The 23,040-nt window shown below is 42.2% G+C and overlaps 1 protein-coding gene across 1 annotated transcript; it reads right to left on the bottom strand.

Annotated features, from left to right (window-relative positions):
• Window positions 1-3,718: 3,718 nt before the first annotated feature.
• On the bottom strand, window positions 3,719-20,415 carry epsti1 (epithelial stromal interaction 1). Its single transcript, XM_069155079.1, has 10 exons — window positions 20,115-20,415; window positions 18,963-19,021; window positions 18,780-18,860; window positions 18,590-18,663; window positions 18,290-18,373; window positions 16,579-16,652; window positions 15,314-15,392; window positions 7,503-7,576; window positions 6,897-7,093; window positions 3,719-5,154 (listed from the first exon to the last, which is right to left on the bottom strand). The coding sequence occupies exons 1-10, from the start codon at window positions 20,276-20,278 to the stop codon at window positions 5,009-5,011; spliced, it is 1,032 nt and encodes a 343-aa protein (XP_069011180.1). The 5' UTR covers window positions 20,279-20,415; the 3' UTR covers window positions 3,719-5,008.
• Window positions 20,416-23,040: the final 2,625 nt, after the last annotated feature.

Here is a 23,040-nt window from a genome sequence, read left to right as displayed (position 1 = left end):
ACCACCGCTGGCGATCAGACAGGAAAGGATCAGTATCCCTCACTCCGGTGGGAGGGATGTGGGTGTTTTGTGTGTTTATCTCCACGTATGTCGGCACAGTACATTTGTGTCAAACCTGTTTGTTTTGTGCAGTTTGGATTTTCTGCTGGCAGAAACGGGCCCGCTTTGAAGCTCTGGGAAAAAGTCTGTCTCCTCGTGCACCTGCCCCTTCCTCCCTCTCTCCTGCTGGACCAAACCCTCCCTGCTGCGAGACCGATTCCCTCCTCTTGAGTCTGCATGTGAGAAACAATTGTTCCACATGCAGGGATAAGAAACATGTACTCATACCTACAGGCCCAAGTAGGTCACTTGTCAGGGCCAAAATGACTCATGGGCATTTTTTTTTTTGTAAACTGCCATAGCTGTGGTTGAGGTTGGACTAAAACTGCAAGGATGCAAAGATCACTGTAAAGGAAACCACCTGTGACTGTACCGCACCAATTGTCCAACGTCCCCCGCCGACCTGCACTCACATAGTGCTTCTGGGCCCAAGCGTGCTTACATCATCACTTTCTGACTTTTGAAGAAAAGCGCTCTTGTTTCTAAAAAAAAAAAAAAAAAAAAAAGAGGTAGTAAAAATACAAAATATAAAAAATGTAAATATGCACAGTATATACAAATAAAATAGAATAATATTAAATTCAGAGAGTGAAAACCAGACCCGTTATTAACTCAAATATTCTCAGGCTAATCGAAAATCGATGTAATGAGAGAAGATGTTTGTTGAATGGGACAGTGGCATTATTGGCATCATGTTTGAGTTCTGTGCTCAGAGACGGTTAGAAATCCAGCCGTACCAGTTCATGTCAACTGCTCCCAACTACATACATGCTAAGTTATTTAGAGTGATCTGTTCAGATAAAAGCCAATAAACCATTAAACCTGCACAAACTGTTTTATTAAGCCACTTAGAGGCAGCAGAAACAAACACTGACCTTTTCAATTAGTATGGCAAATGTGTTTCGAGCATTTCAAGGGACCCCTTTTACGTGGTGTCCACTTTGTCATTTGACCCCTTGTTGTAAAAACATTGATGACAGCTGCTGTATGTGTAAGAATTAGAGGTCTGATTTTGAGCTCTTCCTGTCCCCGTGTTATGCTCAGTCATATGTCCGAAGTCATGTCATGTATAGTTATTTTTTCATGTACTGATTAAAACAAGTGTGCAGCTTTTTTTTTTTTTCTTGGTTAGACAACTGTAAGTTGTTTTATAGGAAGGACATCTTAGATACTAACCTGGGTTTTTAAATATGTCAGTTGACCAAAATTGATGGTTGATAATAATTTCCCCTTTAAATGTATTCATGTTCTCCTGTAGATAATTTTTTTCATGTTTTCTGGTGGGCGGGACTGTTTGCATATTTATTGACATGCACTCAATAAGGAAAAGGTGATGAGTTAGGATTAAGCCACTCTAAGCCATGAGGCGAGTTTATTCTTGGGGGAAAAAAAAACTTCTCAATATGTAATTTAGAGGTTTTAGGGGTTTTGTCAATGTGAGGAGAGGAACTCTAAGGACTCATACTAAGGTACTGAAAACACAACAGTTCTTTGTTTCATGTGATAGTACACGAAGAAAAACACAATTATGAATACTATATTCAATTTCTGCCAATATATCCTCCTTAAGCCGACACACTGAACCTTTAATTATGACAAATATCAACTATTTACTTAATTAATCACAGACAATGATTATTTTCATGATAGCATTAGCACAAATATAAAAATTTTATAATTAGTTGCTCAATTTGTTCTTGTTTTTCCAACCTAAAAGTTCCAAGGTATCCAGAATGGTATCATATCAGCGATTCAAATATACAGCTGATATGAAAAAACATAAATATTGCAATTCTTGCCAATAATACCACATCAGTGTCATGATGACACAAAGGTCTGTAAACATTTTCAAACTTGTTCTGCATATTTTCACACCTGCAACAGGAAGATTCATTTTAAGTGAGCATTATTAACGGGTAATTGTCCCAACCTGCCAAAACATTGTATGTTGTCATAATAAGAAGCTATTAAACGCAACAAGAACAGGGAGGCATTGGTGCATATGTTTACTTAACATGACAATGTAACTATAACAGTGATAATTTATATACTTTTTGTTACATACATTTTTTTTTCCTTTCCCTTTGAACAAATACACAATCAAAAGGAATAAAGAAACTTCACGTGGTCCACATTAACCTACCTGTTGCAGCACAGCTCTTCTTCTTCTTGACCTTTATTTATTTTCTAATGAACTTTTACCCAGAACTGTGAGTGAGGTGATGGTGCTCTATTAGCCCATTGCCCACTCTTAGATCACATTAAATGTTCAAGATATTTTAAAGCTGCTCCAAACATTATTTTTTATATTAGTGTAACTGACTCTGCAGAGACGTTTGTTGGTAGCAATGAACCAGAGAAGTATCAGCCAACTGTGCAGTCTCCTCAGCTCTACACATTGTGACCCACAACTTCACTATTTTTGGTTCATTGTCATCACTCCCATCAGTGTTGGTTCCACCTGTCAGTTTACAGCCACCACTGCATCCAAGTTGTGAAATGTTCACTCATGTTTTGGCCTCCAACTTCTGAGACAAAATATTTTGGTCTGTGTCTGCCAGAAGTTGAACTTTTCTTCGCATGTTATTTATTCATGGCCATGTGGTGCAGGGCGAGGATGATATTATGGAGGGAGAATTGGCCAAAGGTTGAAACTGGGCAAGTCGACTGTTCTCCCTGGATACCTTTCTGGTCTGATGTGATGCTTCGTGTGATATGATGCAACCTGACGGTGCTTTGTGTGTTCATCCATTCATCCAGCCCCGTCCCTAATAAAAAAAGTCACACCACCTTCCGCTTTGGCTCTGGCTGTAGACATACTTGTTTTCAGCTGTCTGAACAGATGACTAATGCTGTGATTTTTTTCAGGACAGTCTTTAACAGACATTAATTCATCACAGCAAGCACAAAGAATGCCCGATACTCAATGTTCCCCTCAGAAATACCGTATATGACATCATAGCTTTCACAATCCTGCAACTCACACAAAACACACACACGGCCAAGTTTACGGTTTTACAATTATGTTATTTGGAATCCTTTCCTAAATAAAACGAGTCATTCTACATCCATCCATGTAACAAATCTGAGGGGATTTTATGTTTTTATCCAGATAACTCTGTAAACCTATTTCTTGGAGCGGACTGCAGGTTTGTTTTTCCGGATCTCAGAGCTGTTTCCATTTGAGCTGATTGAACTGTGCTGTCAGAGATCCACACAGCCCGAAGAGACATCATCCGATAGCTCCCCACACCAGTGTCTCATCAGCTCACAGACACGCACTCAACTTTATTGATTAGGTGACAGAGCAATATTTCCCCACCTCACCCACACATGTACGTGTAACCAGTTCATTTCAAGTTCTTCCTGTTTAATTGACGGTGTTACACTTAAAAGGTACCCAGATTTTGCAAAACATACTACTGAAGTTGTGATAGCTAAGGTCTCTCATGGCCTGACCTGAATTTCAGTGTTAACTGACAGTAAACTTGTATCGTATCATTTTGTGCTTATTTGTGCTAAGCAAATCATCATTTTACTGCTACATGCTTAACATATAGAGACACATATAGTGGTATCCATGTTTATATAACAATCAGTGAGAGAAGTGAACACTGTGTTGTCCAAAATGTCAGTTTATTCCTTTAGCCCCGATGCTACATTATTAGTTTCTCTATCAGTTCCATGAGGAAGTAAATAATAATTCTTTATTTTACTGGTTTGTGTTTTCTTATAATTTTCCCAATAAGTTTCATATTAAGAACTTTGTAATTTATTACTCTGTATAAAGAGTATGAAACATTCTCTGTGTTAGCCAAGAGAGTCTTTAAATCAGATTACAGCAGGAAAGCTAAACAAAAATGTACAATACAAGTCAACAGATAAAACAAACAATTCAATAGGAAGAAATTGCCGATAATACATTTATAACTAATTCATATTTACTTGGTTTAAAATAGGGGAGTTTGTACTCAGATATTTCCAGGAAATTCAAATAAAGCAAGACCCCCATTTTTCTACTTTTGTTACTTATCTGGACTTCAGGAGCGCACGGCTGTCAGTGACACTGGGTTTCCAGTTGATTTTCAGAGGGGACACATTTGCGGGATGACTTCAGCAGTAAAACACTCATCGTGACTTAATGCCAAAGTAGAAGGGGATTTTCAGCCCTTAATGCTGAGAGCACCACCCTCTGTTCTCTGCTGCCTCGATCAGGTGATAACCATCTCTGGTGTCCAGCTCAGCGATGTTAAAAAACTGACATTTACAGCCCCAACAGCAGCACTGTGCTCGCTGCCCACCAGAACACCCCCACAGCCTGATTAGTATAAGACAGAGAGGGACAGGACTGACACGGCTATGACTCACAGACTCAAACAGTGATCAACACAGTGAACAAAAAGGTGTTTTGTTGGAGCACTCTGGAGCTGTTGTGATTTTAAACTGAAACTTTTCTACAGACCGACCGTCCTGACTGCATTTGCATCTTTTGTTGTCCTGCTATAGATACATCACACGTGACTTTGATTATAACACAAACAAGAGCGTCTTTCCAACAGCACACACTGATTTAATTAAGAGCCCCAAATATGATCTGACGATTATGAGTCATGGGGATGACCTTTAACCAAACTGGTGAAAACGAACATCAATTTAAAACCCGACATGACTCACTAGTGCTTGCAGACAGATACAAGACACCAAACACTCAATGATTAATAGCATAATCAAAAACAGCCAAGAAGCACATACTGTACTGCTCTGTAGGTATTATTGGATATTGCAGTCAATATAGCTCCACCGCCAAGGTAGATCACTCTATTTTGTCATTTTGCCCATCTTCTAATGTGCCAAAATTAATATTAAGGAGAGACAGTACCCACAATAAAGATAAAAATAAAAAAAAAAATTAAGTGGATGTGCAGAAGAGAAGAGTGTTCGCCTCCTCGTAGTCTCCATTGCACTGGTCAAGGATGTCCTCCAGGAAGCCTTTGCTGCAGTCTGGAAATCTGCTCATCAGTTTCATCAAGGCCCAGTCGTAGTCCGGCTCTGGGTCTGGAAAACACACAGGAAAGAAAAATCCATGAGTCACTTATTGAAAGAGGAGTCTTTAACTGCCTTGACGTACACTATTGTACATGTTCTGCCATTATTGTATATAAGCCAGTTCAGAGCTCACGGGTTGTGGACGGTTGAGGGTTCATATCCACAATTGACAGAAGCTGTCGCAGAGACATAGGAAGAGTGAGTGTAAGAGGTGGGGCACGTGGAGGAAGACGAGGGAGGCGAGGAAGAGCAAGACCGAAAAAGCACATTTTGATTAAATCTGAGCTGCTGTAACAAACCATGTTCTTGTTCATGGAATGACGATGAGAGAAGCAGGACAAAGAGTAAAACCAACATCAGCAGATTCTCTGTCCACCATAATCAAAGATTCAGAGAACAGAACATGTAAACATTTCTTCTGTTACAGTATTGAAAGTTTACAGTGTATACTGTATATATAGATGTTTCAATACATCACTGCCAATATAAAGGAGACTGGGGAAAGTCCATCACTGTTTGTATGGTACTGCCTGTATATGTTTGTAACTGCGTGTTCACTTATTGTAGAATTGAAAGATTGCCATGTGGCGTTGTAAGGACACTTGTGTTCTCCCAGCAACAAGAGGCCCTCATGGAACAACACTATTAGACTACGTGAGAAACAGCAGTTACATATTGAACATTTTAAAGGAATCATTGCCCATGTCCTCCAATGAAACATCTTTTCATTTACATTTTGTCTTTGTCCTTTTCCATAACTTAGCTGCACGCCCTGAACATTGTGTTTACAATTTTTTTTATGCAGTGTGTAATGACTGCTCTGTAGATTTTTAAAATTTTTTTGACAAGCTTGGAGCATGATCTGACAACATAGTTTGGTTTTGAGCGCAGATAAAACTGTTTTGAAGCAAAAATTCGGTTTTGCAAGAGGAGTCAGAGGTTTTGTGAATGTACTTTGAGAATTGGGTTTCTTCGTGCTTACAGTTTTGAGAAAAGGATGGAAGGTTTCAAGAAATATGTCTTAGCAATTGTGAACAAATGTAAAAAACTGACAATGTTAAAGAAAAATAATTTGTTTCAATACATGAAGTATGCACACGTGCAGCAACAGGAAATGCTTCAGCACAGCAGCTGATGAACATTTCTGTCTTTTGTTGTAAACAGCAGGTTGCATCCAGTCAGGTGTCAATCCAGTCAGATTATGAAAGGACGGAGCCGCTCCTCCTCGTGGCATGTCTGTTTGCCTGCGGGCCAACACCCTGCCAGTCTTGCCCGGTTTCAGCGCTCCCGGAGAATTTCTGTCTCCGACTGACAGTAGCGTAAAAACATACTGTTTATGTGCGTTGGCATTGAGCTCTGCTGTGTTCTGTCTGCAAACTCACACGTTAATGTTCTTTTTTATATTGCTTATTAGGAGGAAAAAATCAGTAAAGGAGGAAAAATAAAAACATCCTTACTCACACTTATAGACACACAACATTTCCCATTTCCCACAAACTACAAGTATCAGCAGGATTTGAATGCCAGGAGCTACAGTATCACTATGTACCACGCATAACTTCCTGCCTACATTTCTGAAGTACGTTACGCCTTTGATTTAACAGACTAAACAGGCAATCAGTCTGCTGTAGAGTGATGAGGTGGGAAACTCTCATCACACGTCTGATTTAGATTTGGTTAACCAGCATTGAGACTAAAAAAAGGCGTGAGAAATGGTAGACTGAGGGTTATTCACGCATATATCAGCTCACCAGCTTCTTCTGTCCAGCTCTGCTCTGGATCTGGTTCCAGGTGAACGAGGGGTTCTTGTTGTCCAGCTGTCGTCTGTTGTCTAAAGGCCTCAGTGGTCAAACAGGGACGCTCTGCCTCCTGAACGCGTTCTTTTTCTTTCTCTTTCTCATTCCCTGTGCATCGACCCTCAAGTTTGTCCAGAAAGTGAGAGTTGACCCTGTCAAAATAATAAAATATAAAAGAAATGGTTCACATTAACTTACACATGTTGTACTTTCTGTCTTAACATGCCTGCAGGATCCAACTGGCAGGGAGCGGGAAGTGTTTGACAGCTTTTTAAACTCCTGTACCCACTAAAATATAGTGAGGTCAGTAAACTGCTCACAGACACTTAACATTCACCGACCCGGCCAGCCTATACTGGTTTTATTCCAGAGGGATGAACAAAACAAACGATTCATCTTACTGAGTCCATTTTTCTTTTTTTTGTAGCTTGTATTTAGCTCCAACATTTCTTCATATCCACTCAGTCTTCCATCCGATGCCTCAGTTTTCGTTTTTTTTGTACTTTTGGAAATTGTGTTTTTAATATTAAAGGTGAAAAAATATAGAAATGTTGTTCATACCTCTTATGGTCTTGCGCCACTTCTCGCTCACTTTTCGGCACCTTTTCTCTCTGTTTGCTCGCCGCAGCCTCACTCTGACAAAAAAAAAAAAAGATTAGTCAAACCAATGTTTGGTCAGTTGGAGTAAAAGGAAATTATAGTTTACAATGTAATATTAACCTGGGAAACAAGAAAGAGCTGAAAAACACCGCTTTATCAGCATTACATTAAAGGTCACTATCAGGGGCCGCAGTAAATATATACAGTTATTAAGCTGATAAAAAAGCTTGTAGAGGTGCAGGTTTAAATGTAAAGTTTAGCAGATATGACATGAAACGCCTGAGCTTCTTAACCCACCGACACTTATCAACATGACTAGCACTGACAATGGTTTCCTTATTTCCAAGCCAAGCTGAGTTTAACTGCATAAGTAAACTAATGTGACTGTTCTATGCTACATTTCATTCATTTCAGAGGAACTATGCTGAGGTGGTAATAAGAGTACAAGACCTGGTCTTTTTTTTAGATTTGTTTCTGTTTACATTAGTTTCTGACTTAGTGATCTTACAGAAAATATTTTTTTGACTCTAGTCATATCATTAAGCACTTTTTTAATAAATGTCTTCATGTTCTGTTTGTCATGTTGTAATGCAATTCACAACAGTAATGTAGTATAAAAATAAATATTTTCTAACTATACACACACACCTCATTCCCACTCTGTTTTCCTTCCCAGGAGAGCAAATGGGTCAGAAAGGAGAACGCAGCCCACCTGTGTGAGCACTCTGCTCCCATCAAAGCTGAGCATCAAATCTCCCACTCACACACACACACACACACACACACATCACACACATCACACACATCACACACATCACACACGCCTACAAACAGAGGATATGAAGAGGAGATCAGTCTGTCTTATGGAGCCAAGGTTGAAAGAACAACAGATCCCAGGGTCCCGGTCAGAACCACATCAAGAAGTTTGACTTTGCTGCTTCGCAGCCGCAAGCTTTCATCTGCTAATCTGTGACGTCTATCTGACAGAGCTGCAGCCTGGGAGGGGAGGGGAGGAAGGGAGGGGAGGAGAGGAAGGGAGAGGAGGGGAGGAAGGGAGAGGAGAGAAGGTGAGAGGAGAGGAGAGGAGAGTTTTTAAAGTCCCTTTATTTCACTTTTGCAGGGAAAACAGAAAACACTCTAAAAACATCACTTGAAAGCAAAAATGGGAAAATAAAAACCTTCAAGGAAATCAACCAAACTAAAATACCCAAAATAAACCACCAAAGAACAAAAAGAAACAATCAGTTAATGATCACTATGTTCCGAAGTTCACCACCAGCTCTCCACCAGCAACCACTGAGCATAAAATGCTCCCAATAGTCCATCTGTCCTTGAAGGCCTGTATATTGTCCACCATCTGATAGTAGGCGTGCTCCGCCTTGAGTCGGGCCTTCAACAGTCCCACCAGAACCCTAACCGGATCCTCACTACCGGCACCCCGAGCCCGATTCTTCTGCGTCAACCAGATGGCCAGCTTGGCAGAACCGGATAGAAAGTTTACCAGTGTGCGGACAGCCTTCCTTTTTGCACCTTTTTTACCTGCTTCCTGAAAATTGTCCAGGTGAGGGGCTGTGAATGTCAGCAGCTTGTTTCCTCCCCCTGCCCCTCCCCCACAGCTGGGGCAATGAGCAGAATGGGGGGGGGGGGGGGGTGTACTCACTCACTTGGCGTTCTGTCTGAAGGTGACCACAGATGATGCTGATGATGACATCTTCACCAAATGTCCCAGTTTAGTGCAGCCGGCTTCTCTGAAACTCGTTCGCAGGCTGGCAGACTGCAGCGTTTGAGTCCTTATGAAGCTGCTAAAAAACAAAGGTTCCTCCAGCAGTCAGATGCCCGGAGTCTCATCAGCTACACGCGAGGTTTTAAAAACCCGCCACGCTGCAGAACAGAGCCGTAGAACGGTTCAGCCCGGTGAAGTCCACTTCCTCAGGTTGGAGGAGAAAGAGCTGCTTGTCGTAGCCCGACGCCCAGCTCTCCTCAGCAGCAGTCCAGCAGTGTCCATCCAGCCGGGGCCACGGCCATAGAGCAGCTTCTGGGCTGAAAGAGGCGATCCTGTACTGAATATCAATGAGACCCCGCCCCCCCTCCGCCACAGGCAGATAGAGAGCTGCTGCACGAACCCAGTGCCGGCCAGACCAGAAGAAGTCCACGACAGACCTCTGTATCTCTGCTATGACCTCCTGGTGGCGTCAGAGCGATAAGTCTGTGCCACAGAGTCGAGGCAACCAAGTTATTAGCAACCAGAACTCTTCCCCTATACAACAACTGGGGCAACAACCATTTCCATTGAGACAACCGAGCACACACCTTCTCCTGAACTCCCTCCCAGTTCTTTTTCTGAAAGTCCTCAGAGCCTAAAAACACACCAACACCTTTAAACCTCCTTTTCCCCACTGAAGACCTCCAGGCAGGCGAGGCACCGTCTGATGTCTCCACTGTCCCACCAATAAGGCTTCAGATTTTTCCCAGTTCACCCATGCAGATGAAGCCCTCTCATACAGAGACAAGGTATCCTGCAGACAAAGAACATCTCCCCGGCCCCCAATGAAGATGTTTACATCATCAGCATACACAGCGAGGGGACGACAAAGACTGGAGGACCCAGGCAGTGACGGACCACTGAGCCGACTTCTCAGCCTGCACAACAGAGACTCAAAAGCAAGGCTGTATAGTTGCCCTGAGACAGGACAACCCCGTCTGATCCCTCGCTGTACAGGGATCGGTCCACTCAGCCCTGCTCCCATTTTAACCAGACATTCAGCACCACTGTACAACAGATCCACCCAGGTCAAAAAACCATCACCCAGCCCAAAAGCCCTGAGTGCAGAAAACAGACACGAGTGATCCACCCTGTCGAAAGCCTTCTCCTGCTGCAGTGAGACAATACCAACATCTACATCGTGGAATTTACATACATCAAGCACATCACGGATGAGAAAAATGTTGTCCATAATTGTTCTATCTGGGATACAGTAGGTTTGGTTGCTATTCACAATTACTTCCAAGTAGTCTCTTAGTCTGGTGGAGACTCTGGAAAGCACCTTATAGTCAGTGCAAAGCAAGGCCACTGGTCTTCAGTTTTTAAGAAGGGCCAGGTCGCCCTTCTTGGGCAGCAGGGAGAGTACTGCCCGCTGACATGACACAGGAAGTGTTCCTGTTTTAAAACATTCCAAGAACACACAATGTAAGTCAGAACCGATGATGTTCCAGAACTGCTTAAAAAAATCCATAGAGAGGCCGTCGATTCCTTCCTGAAGCCATCTGGTTCACTGCAGCCGTCAGCTCCTCCAGCGTCAGCTCCTCCAGTCCTGCAGCCCTCTCTGCAGGACTGAGCTGGGGAAGACCCTCCGGGAGCTCCTTACGGCTCTCTGCACAACATTGCTCTTCCCCAAAGAGAGCAGCGTAGAACTCCACGGCATGGCTCCTCATCTCCCTCTGGTCGGTGGTTATCCTCCTCCTGGGAGCTTCAGACAAGTCATCCGCTTCCTCTGCACCACCGATCTCTCCAGGTTGAAGAAAACTGAGCTCGGAGCATCCATGTCCTTCAACTGGAGAAAGCGAGACCTGACCAGAGCTCCCTTCAGTCTCTCCTGCAGGAAGGATCTCAACTCCAACCTCCTCTCCTGCAGTAGTTGGCCCACACTGGGATCCGGGTCTCTCTGGAAGCCCTCCTCAATACTTTTTATTTTTCCTTCAAGGTCTTTGACAGCAGTATTGATTTTGGCGGTGGAGTTTGAGGTGTACTGCTGGCAGAACACACGGATCTGTGCCTTTCCGACCTCCCACCACTGCTTTAGAGAACTGAAGTGACCTTTCTCCGTTTTCCAGTGCCGCCAAAGAACCCCAAAGCTCTGACAAAAAGTGCTGTCCTGCAGAAGTTTATTATTGAAGTGCCAGTATGAGTTGACCCTTTCACCCGGTGAGGTTATCAAGCCTATGCTGACGAGGTGGTGATCGGTGAACCCTACTGGACTTATTATGCTGTTTTTTAGTCTGGAACTGAGATTGTGAAAGATGTAAATTCTGTCCAGCCTGGCTGCACTTATCCCGTTATTGCTGACCCTAACTCATGTGTACTGCCTGGTTTGTGGGTGTTTTACTCTCCATGTATCCAACAGATCTAAGTGTGTGATGATGTTGTGGAGACTCTGAGATGACTGTGGGTGTGGTTCCTCATTTGTTCTGTCCATGGTGAAGTCTAGAGTGCAGTTGAAATCCCCTCCAATGGTCAGTTCGTCCTGATGGCAGTTCTGCAGTTTGTTTTGCAGCGCAGTAAAGAAACGTGCTCTTTCTGGCCCGTGATGTGGTGCATATATGTTCATCAGCAGCCGACCCTTCACCACCTCAGTGAGACAGAACTGCTGCATCAGCTCCTGTTCTAAACAGCACGGCTACTCCAGCACTAAGATTGGTGCGGTGGCTCAGGGTGTATGAGCCCTCCCACCATAAACCCCCGTCTACTTCATCCGATGGAGTGGTGTGAGTTTCTTGCAAAAGGATTATGTCCAACCTTTTTTGATTTGCAACTTCATGAGCGGAGATACCTGCACAAAACTGTCTCTGATAAATACGCCATTCTCTATCAGGTTGTGGACATGAGCCTCGCTCGTCACGAACACAACCACAGATTTATTCACCCTAGATGCAAAGGAAAGTTTGTCATGTCCCACCTGTTCTCCGACAGCCAGCAGGACCTCCTCTACTGAAACGCTGCTATCCGGTGGAAGTAACCGGATTCCCTGCTGGATTGACGTCTCAGAGGACGCCATCCTCCCAACCAACGCCATCCTCCCAACCAACGCCAAAAAATATCACACTAATCACACGTCCCCACGCACATGTCCACCACTCACACGACCACCACGCTCACGTCCACCACGCACACGTCCACCACTCACACGTCCACCACGGACACGTCCACCACGCACACGTCCACCACTCGCACGTCCACCACTCGCACGTCCACCACTCGCACGTCCACCACACTCACGTCCACCACTCGCACGTCCACCACGCGCATGTCCACCACTCGCACGTCCACCACTCGCACGTCCACCACACTCACGTCCACCACTCGCACGTCCACCACTCGCACGTCCACCACGGACACGTCCACCACGCGCACGTCCACCACGCGCACGTCCACCACGCTCACGTCCACCACTCGCACGTCCACCACTCGCACGTCCACCACGCACACGTCCACCACTCACACGTCCACCACGCTCACGTCCACCACTCGCACGTCCACCACTCGCACGTCCACCACGCGCACGTCCACCACTCGCACATCCACCACTCGCACGTCCACCACTCACACGCAACCGGAAACGGAGAGGAGAGGAGAGGAGAGGAGAGGAGAGGAGAGGAGAGGAGAGGAGAGGAGAGGAGAGGAGAGTAAAAGAATGCAGGCAAGAAAAGGACAGAAGACCAGACAAGAAAAAACAAGGGGAGACAGGAGAGACGAGAACGTAAGTGGTGACAAGATTAACTAAAGGGAGACAAAGCAAGACCAGATGAAGTGAGGTGATAAGGTGGAAATCCAGGAATAACTGAGCCTTTGTTTCTCACTGTAACCCCAGAATCACTGTAAACTGTATTAAACTTTATTAGCCTGTCTGTGTGTGTCTGTGTGTGTGTGTGTGTGTGTGTGTGTGTGTGTGTGTGTGTGTGTGTCTCCCACCATAACACAGATACTTCTTTATTACTGTAACTGCTTTCTTTCTACACCATAGTTTGACCCCAGGTCTCTGTTCCCTTTCTGTCTCTCCTTCCCCGCTAACTTGCCCGATGAAAGATTTGCATCAGGCCTACTGGAGAAGTGAAAAAAAGAGAGAGAAACAGAAAAGCGAAGCACGACAATGAGAAAAGCCCTGAAAGAAAACACGTCCTCTGTCCACCGAGGGAGCTGCATGTGCAGTTTCAACAGTTGTCAGTCACCAGACACTCTCACAGTGTGTCCTCAGGCTGTTTCCTGCTCGCTCTCTCTTTGTCTGCTGTAACATCACTGATGGGCTGGGTGGAGAGCGCCTACACTCTGAGCACCGTGTCTGACTTTCCAACAGAAGCTGTCAACACTCTCCAATAACTGTATGTTTTCTGAGCTAAGAATAACTGTGACTTATTCACTCGTCTGAAATTTACATCAGCAATTACCCGAAAAAAGATGGTTGATTAAGAGGAAAGTTATTTACAGCGAGAACAAGTGGTTGCTGCACGGATGCCCATTTGAGTCAGAAAGAAAAAAGAAGTAAAGACGAGAAGAAAATATTTAAATAAAGGTTTTTTTTTTACTGATTCAGAATTCTGAGATCTTTTTCAAATAGCAGTCTCACTCTTTATCTCATTAAATTGACCTGATAAATCCTGATTCTGACTTGTAATCATGTCATTTCAGTTTATCTTATGATGTTATGATCTTATGAGCACGTTTTTACATTTTGTCTTTGTATTTTTTCTGCTTTTTTTATTATTTGGAACTTTTTTATCACAATATTTTGAACCGCAAAGTCATATGTGGACTTTTAACTTATACTTTTGACTTTTTATCTCTTGTTAAGTGCAAATTTTGACTTTTTTCTTATAGTTCAACATAATGTTTATATATTAAATCAACGTTGCTGGAATTTGTTTTACTTTTATCTGATCATTTTCACTTTTTATCTCATAACATTGAAATAGTAAATCAAAATTTTGAATTAACATTATTACAACTTGACTTTTATGGCAAATGTTCTGTTTTTTTTCTTCCCTGGCTTCCACATTGCCCTGCCTGTGATTTTCTCTGACATTTCATTTTATTTTAGTCTTTCATCTCAACTGTTATCATAATTTTTTCATATTTAGTTAACTTTTTGGTATTTCATCTCATATTTTTTTTACATTGAGTCATTATGTTTTCTTAATAATTCAAACTTTAAACATTTTATTTTGTTTTTGACTTTTTACAATATTGATTTGGAAAGTCAAAATGTGGATCTGACAAGTTTATTTATTATAATTTTTTGTTAGGAAATGTTTTCCTATTTAAGTGGCAGAAATTGATCTCCATATTACATTATTTGACTGACTAGGCTTGTGATTGGTTGGTGAGGAGCAGGGGGTTTTCTCCAGGTACTTTTATCAGCACAGGTTCTTCCACTCTGCACAAACCTCACAGTCATGTCATGTTGCGTCTCTGTCTCTGCTCGGTGTGAACCCTGGGAAGTCCCTTGAACTCTGCTGGCCTTCCACTCCTTCCCTCCCAGGAAAACCAACATTTAGAGAGGAAGAGAGGCTGAGAAAAAAGAAAAGGAGGCAGACAAAAAAAAGCGAGTGCAAGGAGCAGACGGACAGACAACACTGAGAAGCAGTAGGGAGGAAAAGTAGTGGCATATTTCTCTGTGTATTTTCTCTTCCTTTTACTCGACTGTTGTTTTGCTGTACTGCTGTGTGCCCCAACTCTGACCAGGAGATAATTGCAGGGGGATCGGGCTCCTCTCGCCCACCCGGCCTAGTGGGGATACAGCTTAATACTCATGCGGCCTCAGATGATGAAAAACTCCGCACCCAAAAGTATTTACTTAGAAAACATCTTACAAAGGCAGATCTACAGGATTGGTGTGAATTACCGCAGAGCTTCAGTCTCCGACTCGCAGCCACAGACATGAAACTCAGCGATGAACCCTGAGACGCAAAGCGCGAGCGTGTGTGTGTCCACATGTACACACATTGATGCACAAAGAGCAATTTAGACACCCAAAACACACATTATGTGGTCGCCGGCTCACCGTGGATGAAGTGTGTGAGGCACTGCTGGATGGACCTGGAAATCTCCTCTCAATCGTCTGTAGGAAACTCTCATTTCTCCTGCAGGAAATACACACATTACATCCTCTGCTTTGCATGTTTCAAAAAGAAAAGCACGTACACACACACACACACACACACACACACACACACACACACACACACACACACACACACACACACACAAATAATAAGGCATGACTCACAACAGGCACTGCACAAGCCTGGGATGCTGACAGTCCCACAAGGTTGACCAAGTTTGTTTGTCCCTGTCTGACACGGCTCTTTCTGTTCAGAGCATATGATCTGCTACGCTGTCCCAACCAGCCCCATTTTCTAAATATCTTCACTGTTTCTTCAGGTTTGCACTTGGGTCTGCTGTCTCTTGTTTTTGTTTCTCTTGTAAAGAAGCCAGAGATGCTACTTGACAAGCAGTTTCCCTCCAAGCAAGCCATGGATCACATTCCAATAACATCACAGCTGTCAGGGTAATTGATTTAAAGTGGTCTGACACACTGTGGGACAATATGGAATGAAAACCTTGTTCATACAGTAGATCTGACATCGTTATTGTATCAACATCCCATATAAAATCCTGATTTCTTTAAAGGGGCCCTCCACTGATTTCATCATGTGGAGTATGGCCGGGTTTCTCAGCCTGTGTTTTGTAATGTATATATTTTTTTTTAAAGAAAGCCTACGTGCAGACCTTTTTCACAGCAGACGTTTTGACTTGTCACAGTAGGGAACGCACAGGTGTATTAATGACAGGGAAGGTCCTGTCTTTGTGCATGCTTGTCTATTGTCACGGCTCACTGGGGACATGTAATGGAACTGGGCCATCATTAATTACACCTGTAATTTCCCGACTGTGACAAGTCAAAATGTCTGCTATGAAGAAGTTCTTCTAAGCTGAAAGCACCGGCTTTTATTTCCGAAGAAATGTGTCCTGCATCCACGGAAAACATTACAGCTACTTAATAGTTGAACGAGGTCACTCAGAGGTGAAACTCATCTATCAAAGTGCTTCTTCTGATATTTACAGCTGATATGCTCTGTTTTTCTTCTTTCTGCTGAGTGCTAAAACTGTACTTAAAGGTGATCAGATGATCCGACACTTGGTGTAAAGGTCGGGCGATCGTGTCATCTGATGCACCTGTGACTAGGATCTATTGACAGCACGCTAAACAACACAACACGCAGGGTTACAGTGATGAGAGCCGAGTGAACTTGATCCCGGGCTGACCTGTGGTGATCCTGACCGAGCTGCTTGCTCCTCCTCTGCTGCTCCTGACGGCTCCTCTCCGCCTGGCGCTCAGCCTGCAATGCATCACAGTCAGCAGTCACAGCATACATCATGCAGCACATACCTGTTTTATTCCAACATGCAAGACTGACATTTTTCTCAGTCACCAGCGGAAGTATTCATGTTGCACTTTGGAAGACCTGAATCACCAGGTATGCATCCAACATACATATACTGTCTACAGTACAGCCTGATATCCAGGCTGCAGCTACTGTTGTAGAACATTTAAGGTATCCTGACATTTTCATACTGCACGCTACTTTTGCTTGTCTGACATTGAGAACGGCTTGCAAGTTCATGTTTTCATGTTCAGTTTTGATTTTACATTATGTAAGTAATACTTCTCCATTGAGCATGAGACCTGAAATCAAACATGGCTAACTATGGAACCGCAACATCTTCCTTAACTATATTATTATAACAGTGTCTGATTTTGTAAGGCATTACATTTACATCTTATTTTCTGGTTAGAAAACAAGCGTATTCGTCTCTGAATCTGTAATTACTTTTTGACATTACATTCTGTCACCACAGATTGTAGTCTGGCCGTGTTGCAGTGAGTATTTACAGTAAAACTGGACATTTCTGTGATAAAAGAAGGCGGGTGAGTCCCGAAGCCAAGATGAACTGTTGAGTTTTTGTGGTGTGAACACTTGATAATTCTCTGCTTGGTCCTCAACTGCCCCTGCATGCGAAACTTAAACCAAAGTGTGTCAGGAAGGATTCATGACCCAAGTGCAGGTTTCTGACAGTCTTGGACGATCACGGCTATAGTCTAAGAAGAGGCTGCTTCACATGCATGTGTTTATTCGCTAGATCACAGTACATTCCTCGGGCCTCGTTGAGGTCAGGGCGCAACAGGAAAAGGTCTGCGGAATACCAGTTTGGTCTTCAGCATTAATCACCCTTCGCCATAACTATAGCAGTCCATTAAACACTATTTGACCAAGAGCCAGACGTGGAGCAGAACATATCAGTGAGGAGCTGTCTTTGGCAGCTAGAAAGCCACAAGCCAATTAACCTCATTGCTTTAAACTCCTGCTCCAGCTCAGGATGCTTGTCTCTACTGACATCTGCTGGCTAAACAGGATATTGTTCCTCACTGAGAAGAACCAGTGAAAAGCAGTGGGGCATCTTCTTACCACCTTCATGAAGTTGGATGTTGTGGCAGGACTGTTGCATTGGATAGTATTGGGTTGTCCAGGTGAACCTAATAATGAGTGTACAGTAGATGTCAAAGATCTGAAGCTGCCCTGCTTTTCTAATTTTATTTACCACCTCATGTTGAGCCAAACTCGCTACTGTTACAACAATTCAACCAAGAGGCATTTCTGAGTGTTTGCATTAATTTTGATGCATATTTCTGACGTCTGTTTGACAAAAGATAAGAACCATCACTGAGCAGGCACAGATTTGATGTTATTTTTGTTTTTTATTTAACTCATAATGCAATATTGCTTTGCTATATTTTGAGTACCTGTGCAACTATTTCCATGAATCCCATAATGTGTAAGGTTTCATTTTAATAGAAATGCTTTCAAATCAAAGGCTTGTTGAGTGATTTGAGGGATATTTTTGTTTGATTTGGCAAATTGAAACCATAACTGTTTTTGATAAAATGCCTTAATAGATATTCTTGTTTTGGTCTCACCTTCTCCCTCTGTTTGTCTTTCACCTGCTGCAGCTTCTCCTCGTCTTCTTGCCTCCTCCTCTTGTCCAACGCTTCCTTCTCCATCTTGAAACAACATATGACATTAACATGTATTTGTGGTTCAGCCGTTATTCATAAGAAAAGCCCAAGTTAAGGTTCTGCTGCTTTCCTGCATCTTAAGCATGCTACGTTTTTATATCCTGCATGCATACTGTATATGACAATAATTCACTGGGATATTTAATATCTTCAAAACTGCATAAAGGGAATGGATGAATCTGATTTTGCTGAAGGACATACCTTCTTCTTCAGTTTGGAGAAACGTAAGTCTGTTTGCTGCTTCTCCCGAGCTGCAGCCAGTGTTGTGTTACCACCTGGAGAAATGAACAGATTGCCACATGTCAGTCAACGGGGATAGTAGAGTTAGAATAATGCTGAAGATAGGAGGTGAATGTGAAGGAGAGTACAGCTGTAGTGGATGTTGGTTTACCCAGCTTCTCTGTAAGGTGCACAGGAGGAGGCCTGTGTGTGTCTTTCCATTGCTGTAAATCCTCTTCTTCTTTTTGAGCCACTAAGGACCAAAAAAACACACAAAAAAACAACAACCCTCCATTAATTTAACACAAATTTCAAACATGCAAGAAGATGGAAATAGAATAAGTTGAATAGTTACTCATTTTGATCTTGTTTCGCCGGGATTCGTTTGGCGGGAACATCGTGAATACATCACAGCTGAGACAAAGACAGACACACAAAGAGCTTGTTGGGAATGAGTTGTGTACACCATATCATTATTACTTCTGGTGTAATTCTTTTTCTGGTTTACTTGCGTTGTATAACCAGACATTTCTTGGTATAGTCCAACATTAAACACTGCATTTGAGACATGCTAAACTCGCTAAGAAGATTCAAGGTTGAAAAAAAAAACCAGCTTAATTTTAAGCTATAATATTGACACTTAGAATTTAAATAAAGTTCTGCAGCTTTAAACAATCTTTGACTGTTGTAAAAGAGGGAAAATTAGACATAACTAAAGCATTAAAATAAGATCCTTTGCATTCCAGGCTTTATGTTTTCACTATTTCCAAAAATGCAGTGCCTTTAATTATTAACAATGCAATGCAATATTAAAATGCTGCTTCATTTTAGCCCCTTTTTTTTTTTTTTTTTTCATACATGTAAAACAGCATAAAATCCATAAACAGATAAGAACAAAAGAATGACACGAGGGGTCAAGAAGCCATAAGCTTCAACTATGGAGCTTCCGTCAGTTTAAATAATAAAGTAATAATAAAAACACAAAAGAAAAGGAAACACCTGCGAAATGCAACATGACGTCAGTGAATAAGAAAGTAACATTTACATCAATAACACTGTGATGCTGCCTTCACGTGCGATAAGACTAAAAATAACAAATCATTACATCTTTATGATAGCTTTCTAATATGTTTTAGTCCGTATTGTAAATTATCCATGTGTTGTTCTTCTTCTTTCTTTCTTTTCTTACAGACTCCACTTTATATTAAAGTGCATGAAAGATCAAGTCATGCAACTCTGTCTGTAAGACGCAACTTGGATTTACGAGGAATCACGAATGCAGCGTTTCGCTCTCCAATCTCGTGAAACGAAAGTGAAAGTGAGCGGCGGTAATTTCTCCAATAACAAACATATATATTATTAAATATAATATAAAGCAAGCTCGGGGCCTGTTAGAGTGGCTAGAGCTTTCATACAAACTTTAATGTGAATATTTTAAAAGCAACACAGCCTGTTTTTTTTTTTAAAGTCAGACTTCATTTTAAAGCTGTAAAATGTTGTTACTCACTGCTGCGGCTGTCTGTCTGCCGCCGCCTGAGGATTTCCACTGACATCTTCAGGTGTTTGGTCTTTTCCAGAAACATCTGACGCGCTTTGTGTCTGGTAGGCAGAGTTTCCCCTGGAGTTCAGCTGCTTTCTGGTGTCTCTTTGGTTATTGTAAGGATCCATCATGCGGACACAGATGAAGTCTGCCACCAACTAGTCGCGCTGTGCAGCCTTGTTGTACCTCTATTCTTTGTGCAGTTTATTTTACACGGATAGTGGAGTGAGGGCTACATGAGTCATCTGCCATCAGATATGTAATTATTCTGCCACACGTAGCACAGAAGGATGGGTTTAATGCAACAGTGCCACCTGCTGGGAAAACAGGCGCAGGACGCAGAGAGTCCAAATATAGAAGGTCCGTGTTTCCCACATCCCTTTAGGGGCGAACGGAGTAAATTGACCATCTTCCATAAACAGAGGACCGACCTCGACTCCACACGTGCTGCAGCTCGGCGTTGTTGTCCAGCTTTGCCCGGAGGAGGAGCCCAGGTTGGAGCAAACACATGCTTTAGTAGATGACTAACATACTGTAGATTAAATGATAAATGATTATCAAAACCGTGGCTTTTGGCTGGACCTCAACAGTGGGGACAGCCCTATAAATGTTAATGTCTGTCTGAGTGAGAAAGTAACTGAGAGATTTGACTTCCTGTATCCATTTCAAATTAAAAGCCCTCTAAGATTTAATTTATGGTCCAGCCTTATTCAAGGTTTTGACCTAGTCCTGATTAGGTTTGTGTTTGGATGGTTGCTGAAAGCATCTTCCTACCAGTGGGTTTGGTTGAGGTCTCCTTTCCCTGCTGGTGTTGTCTGTAGTGTTAGGCAGCCTTTGACTCCATTGTGCGTCCATCAGAGCAGCTCAGCACACTGGTCATCATACCCATAGAGCCGTAGCCTAAAAAGTCACACAAAGTCACAATAACATCAGGAAATCTTTGATGAAATTAAAAGTACATCTTCACTAACGTGTACCAACATTGTACCACAGCTGTTTCCGATGTCCAGAAAGATGTTTCTTTTTTATATTATTATTATTTATTTTTTGTTATTTATGTATCTTTGTTTTTGCACCACTCACAACAAAATAATTGATAACATTGCAACATGTGAAGTGCTGCATTAACATGGACATCAAAACAATTTTTATCTGTCAGTAGGTGATGATGAAATAAACCTTCCAAATCAAATTACTTCATTGGACAGAGCTGACCCATATCTTCTGCATATCTTACTAACACATCACTATTGTATTTATCAATAATATTGAACAGTAAGTGTTAGTCTTCTCAGGGGTAACAGCAGAGGTGAGTCAACAATAAGTTCATACTCCATAATTATCTTTATTCTAGAGGCTGAGATACTAAAAAGCCTGAAGAAGACTGTGAGCTTCCTTTTAACAGAGAAGAGCTGGTTAACTAGATGGAGGCTACATTTGTCAACCAGCTAGTCCAAACCCTTAAAGGGGGATTATTGAAAGAAAGAACTCACTTCCTCAAATTTGGGTGTTAATAAAAATGACTAAGTTTCTTTTTAAGGCCCTCATTATTTCATTGAATAGCCTACTTGGCTTTTCATGTGGGAGGTTTGTTTAAAATGTTTCCTTCCTGTACATCTGATGCTGTGTTCCCACGGCCAGACACCAAAATTCGATTGATGAACTTCAGAGAGACGAGTTAAATGTGATTAGTTGTGCAGGGTCAACCGGAACTGAGCCCGTCTCTGATGGCCCAAAGTGACTAATGAAAAGTTGTGCTGTCTTTCTGATAACATTAACTCTGCTTTGAAAGTACACATACCAACTGGCTGTTGAGTCTGAGTCGGTAAGTATCTTGAATTAAGTTCATCTCTGATTTTCTCCCTCAGCACATAGGTATTCTATGACAGCAAAATCCTCCTGGTTGATGGGGATTGTTTTTAGATTTTTTTTTTTTTAATTTTTTTTTTCTTCCTATTTGTGACTGATAATGCAAAGACACCACAGCAGGTGAAAGGAGAAAGTGCATGCAAATGTTCTAAAAACAACAAGTTTAGTTTTTAGGGTACATTCGGACCAAACAGGAGCTGCTATTGGCTAATTCAGCCTGTTCAGTTTTCAATACTAAACAAAGGGGATCAGGTTGTCGCCTTAATTTAACTCACTGTATCCATGGCAACATTAAATTTCCCTTTTTTTTTTTGTAAAAAAATAACACCTTTTACACAAAGACTTTTAATGTTTAATATAAAATCTTAAAAAAAGATGTGAAAATGTACATAGGCTATTGACTAATAACTATGGAAGTCACAATTACCAGATAAAGTCCCCCAGTAGTGTGTTTTTTTTGTTTTTTTTTCAATGCAGTTCCACAGATTTTTGAACAGATTATTCCCGGACGATCCAGGAACATGCTCTGGTATATTTGTGCTGGGAAATCAGGTCTTTCATCATAATAACTGGGCGTTTCTCCTCCGTATTGTCTGTGTTGTGGTTCCTGACTTTTTCAGATCCTAATGAGAAAATCAGTCCTGTAACCCCAGGCGTGTTACAAAGTGCCAGAGCCCACGTTCCATTTAGAGCTCCAAACCCAACACTTGAAAGACATTGTTGTAAAGTTTTGGTGGTTTTCAGCTTCTCTTTCATTTGTTTCCTCTCTGACGTTGGAAAGTCATGTTTTAATTATTGTTGCGAAAAAAAATATGTTCGAGCCCAGGCCACCAGAGAGAGGTTGTTATGTGAGAAAATGTTATATAAAAAAAGAAATTTGTTTTGATATTTTGGGGGAAATTACCCTTATTCACTTTCTAGCTGGACGTTAGATAAGGAGCGAACGGGGGAGGTAGGGGAGGTAAATAAGCAACCATGTAACACTGCAAGAAAAATGTATTTCTCAAAATGTTGACTTATCTTT

This window comes from Embiotoca jacksoni, unplaced genomic scaffold, assembly GCF_022577435.1.
Source record: "Embiotoca jacksoni isolate LCO1_2020_lvr unplaced genomic scaffold, fEmbJac1.0.p SCAF_2, whole genome shotgun sequence".
Taxonomy (NCBI): Eukaryota; Metazoa; Chordata; class Actinopteri; family Embiotocidae; genus Embiotoca; species Embiotoca jacksoni.
This window is presented reverse-complemented; position numbering and strand designations above follow the sequence as displayed.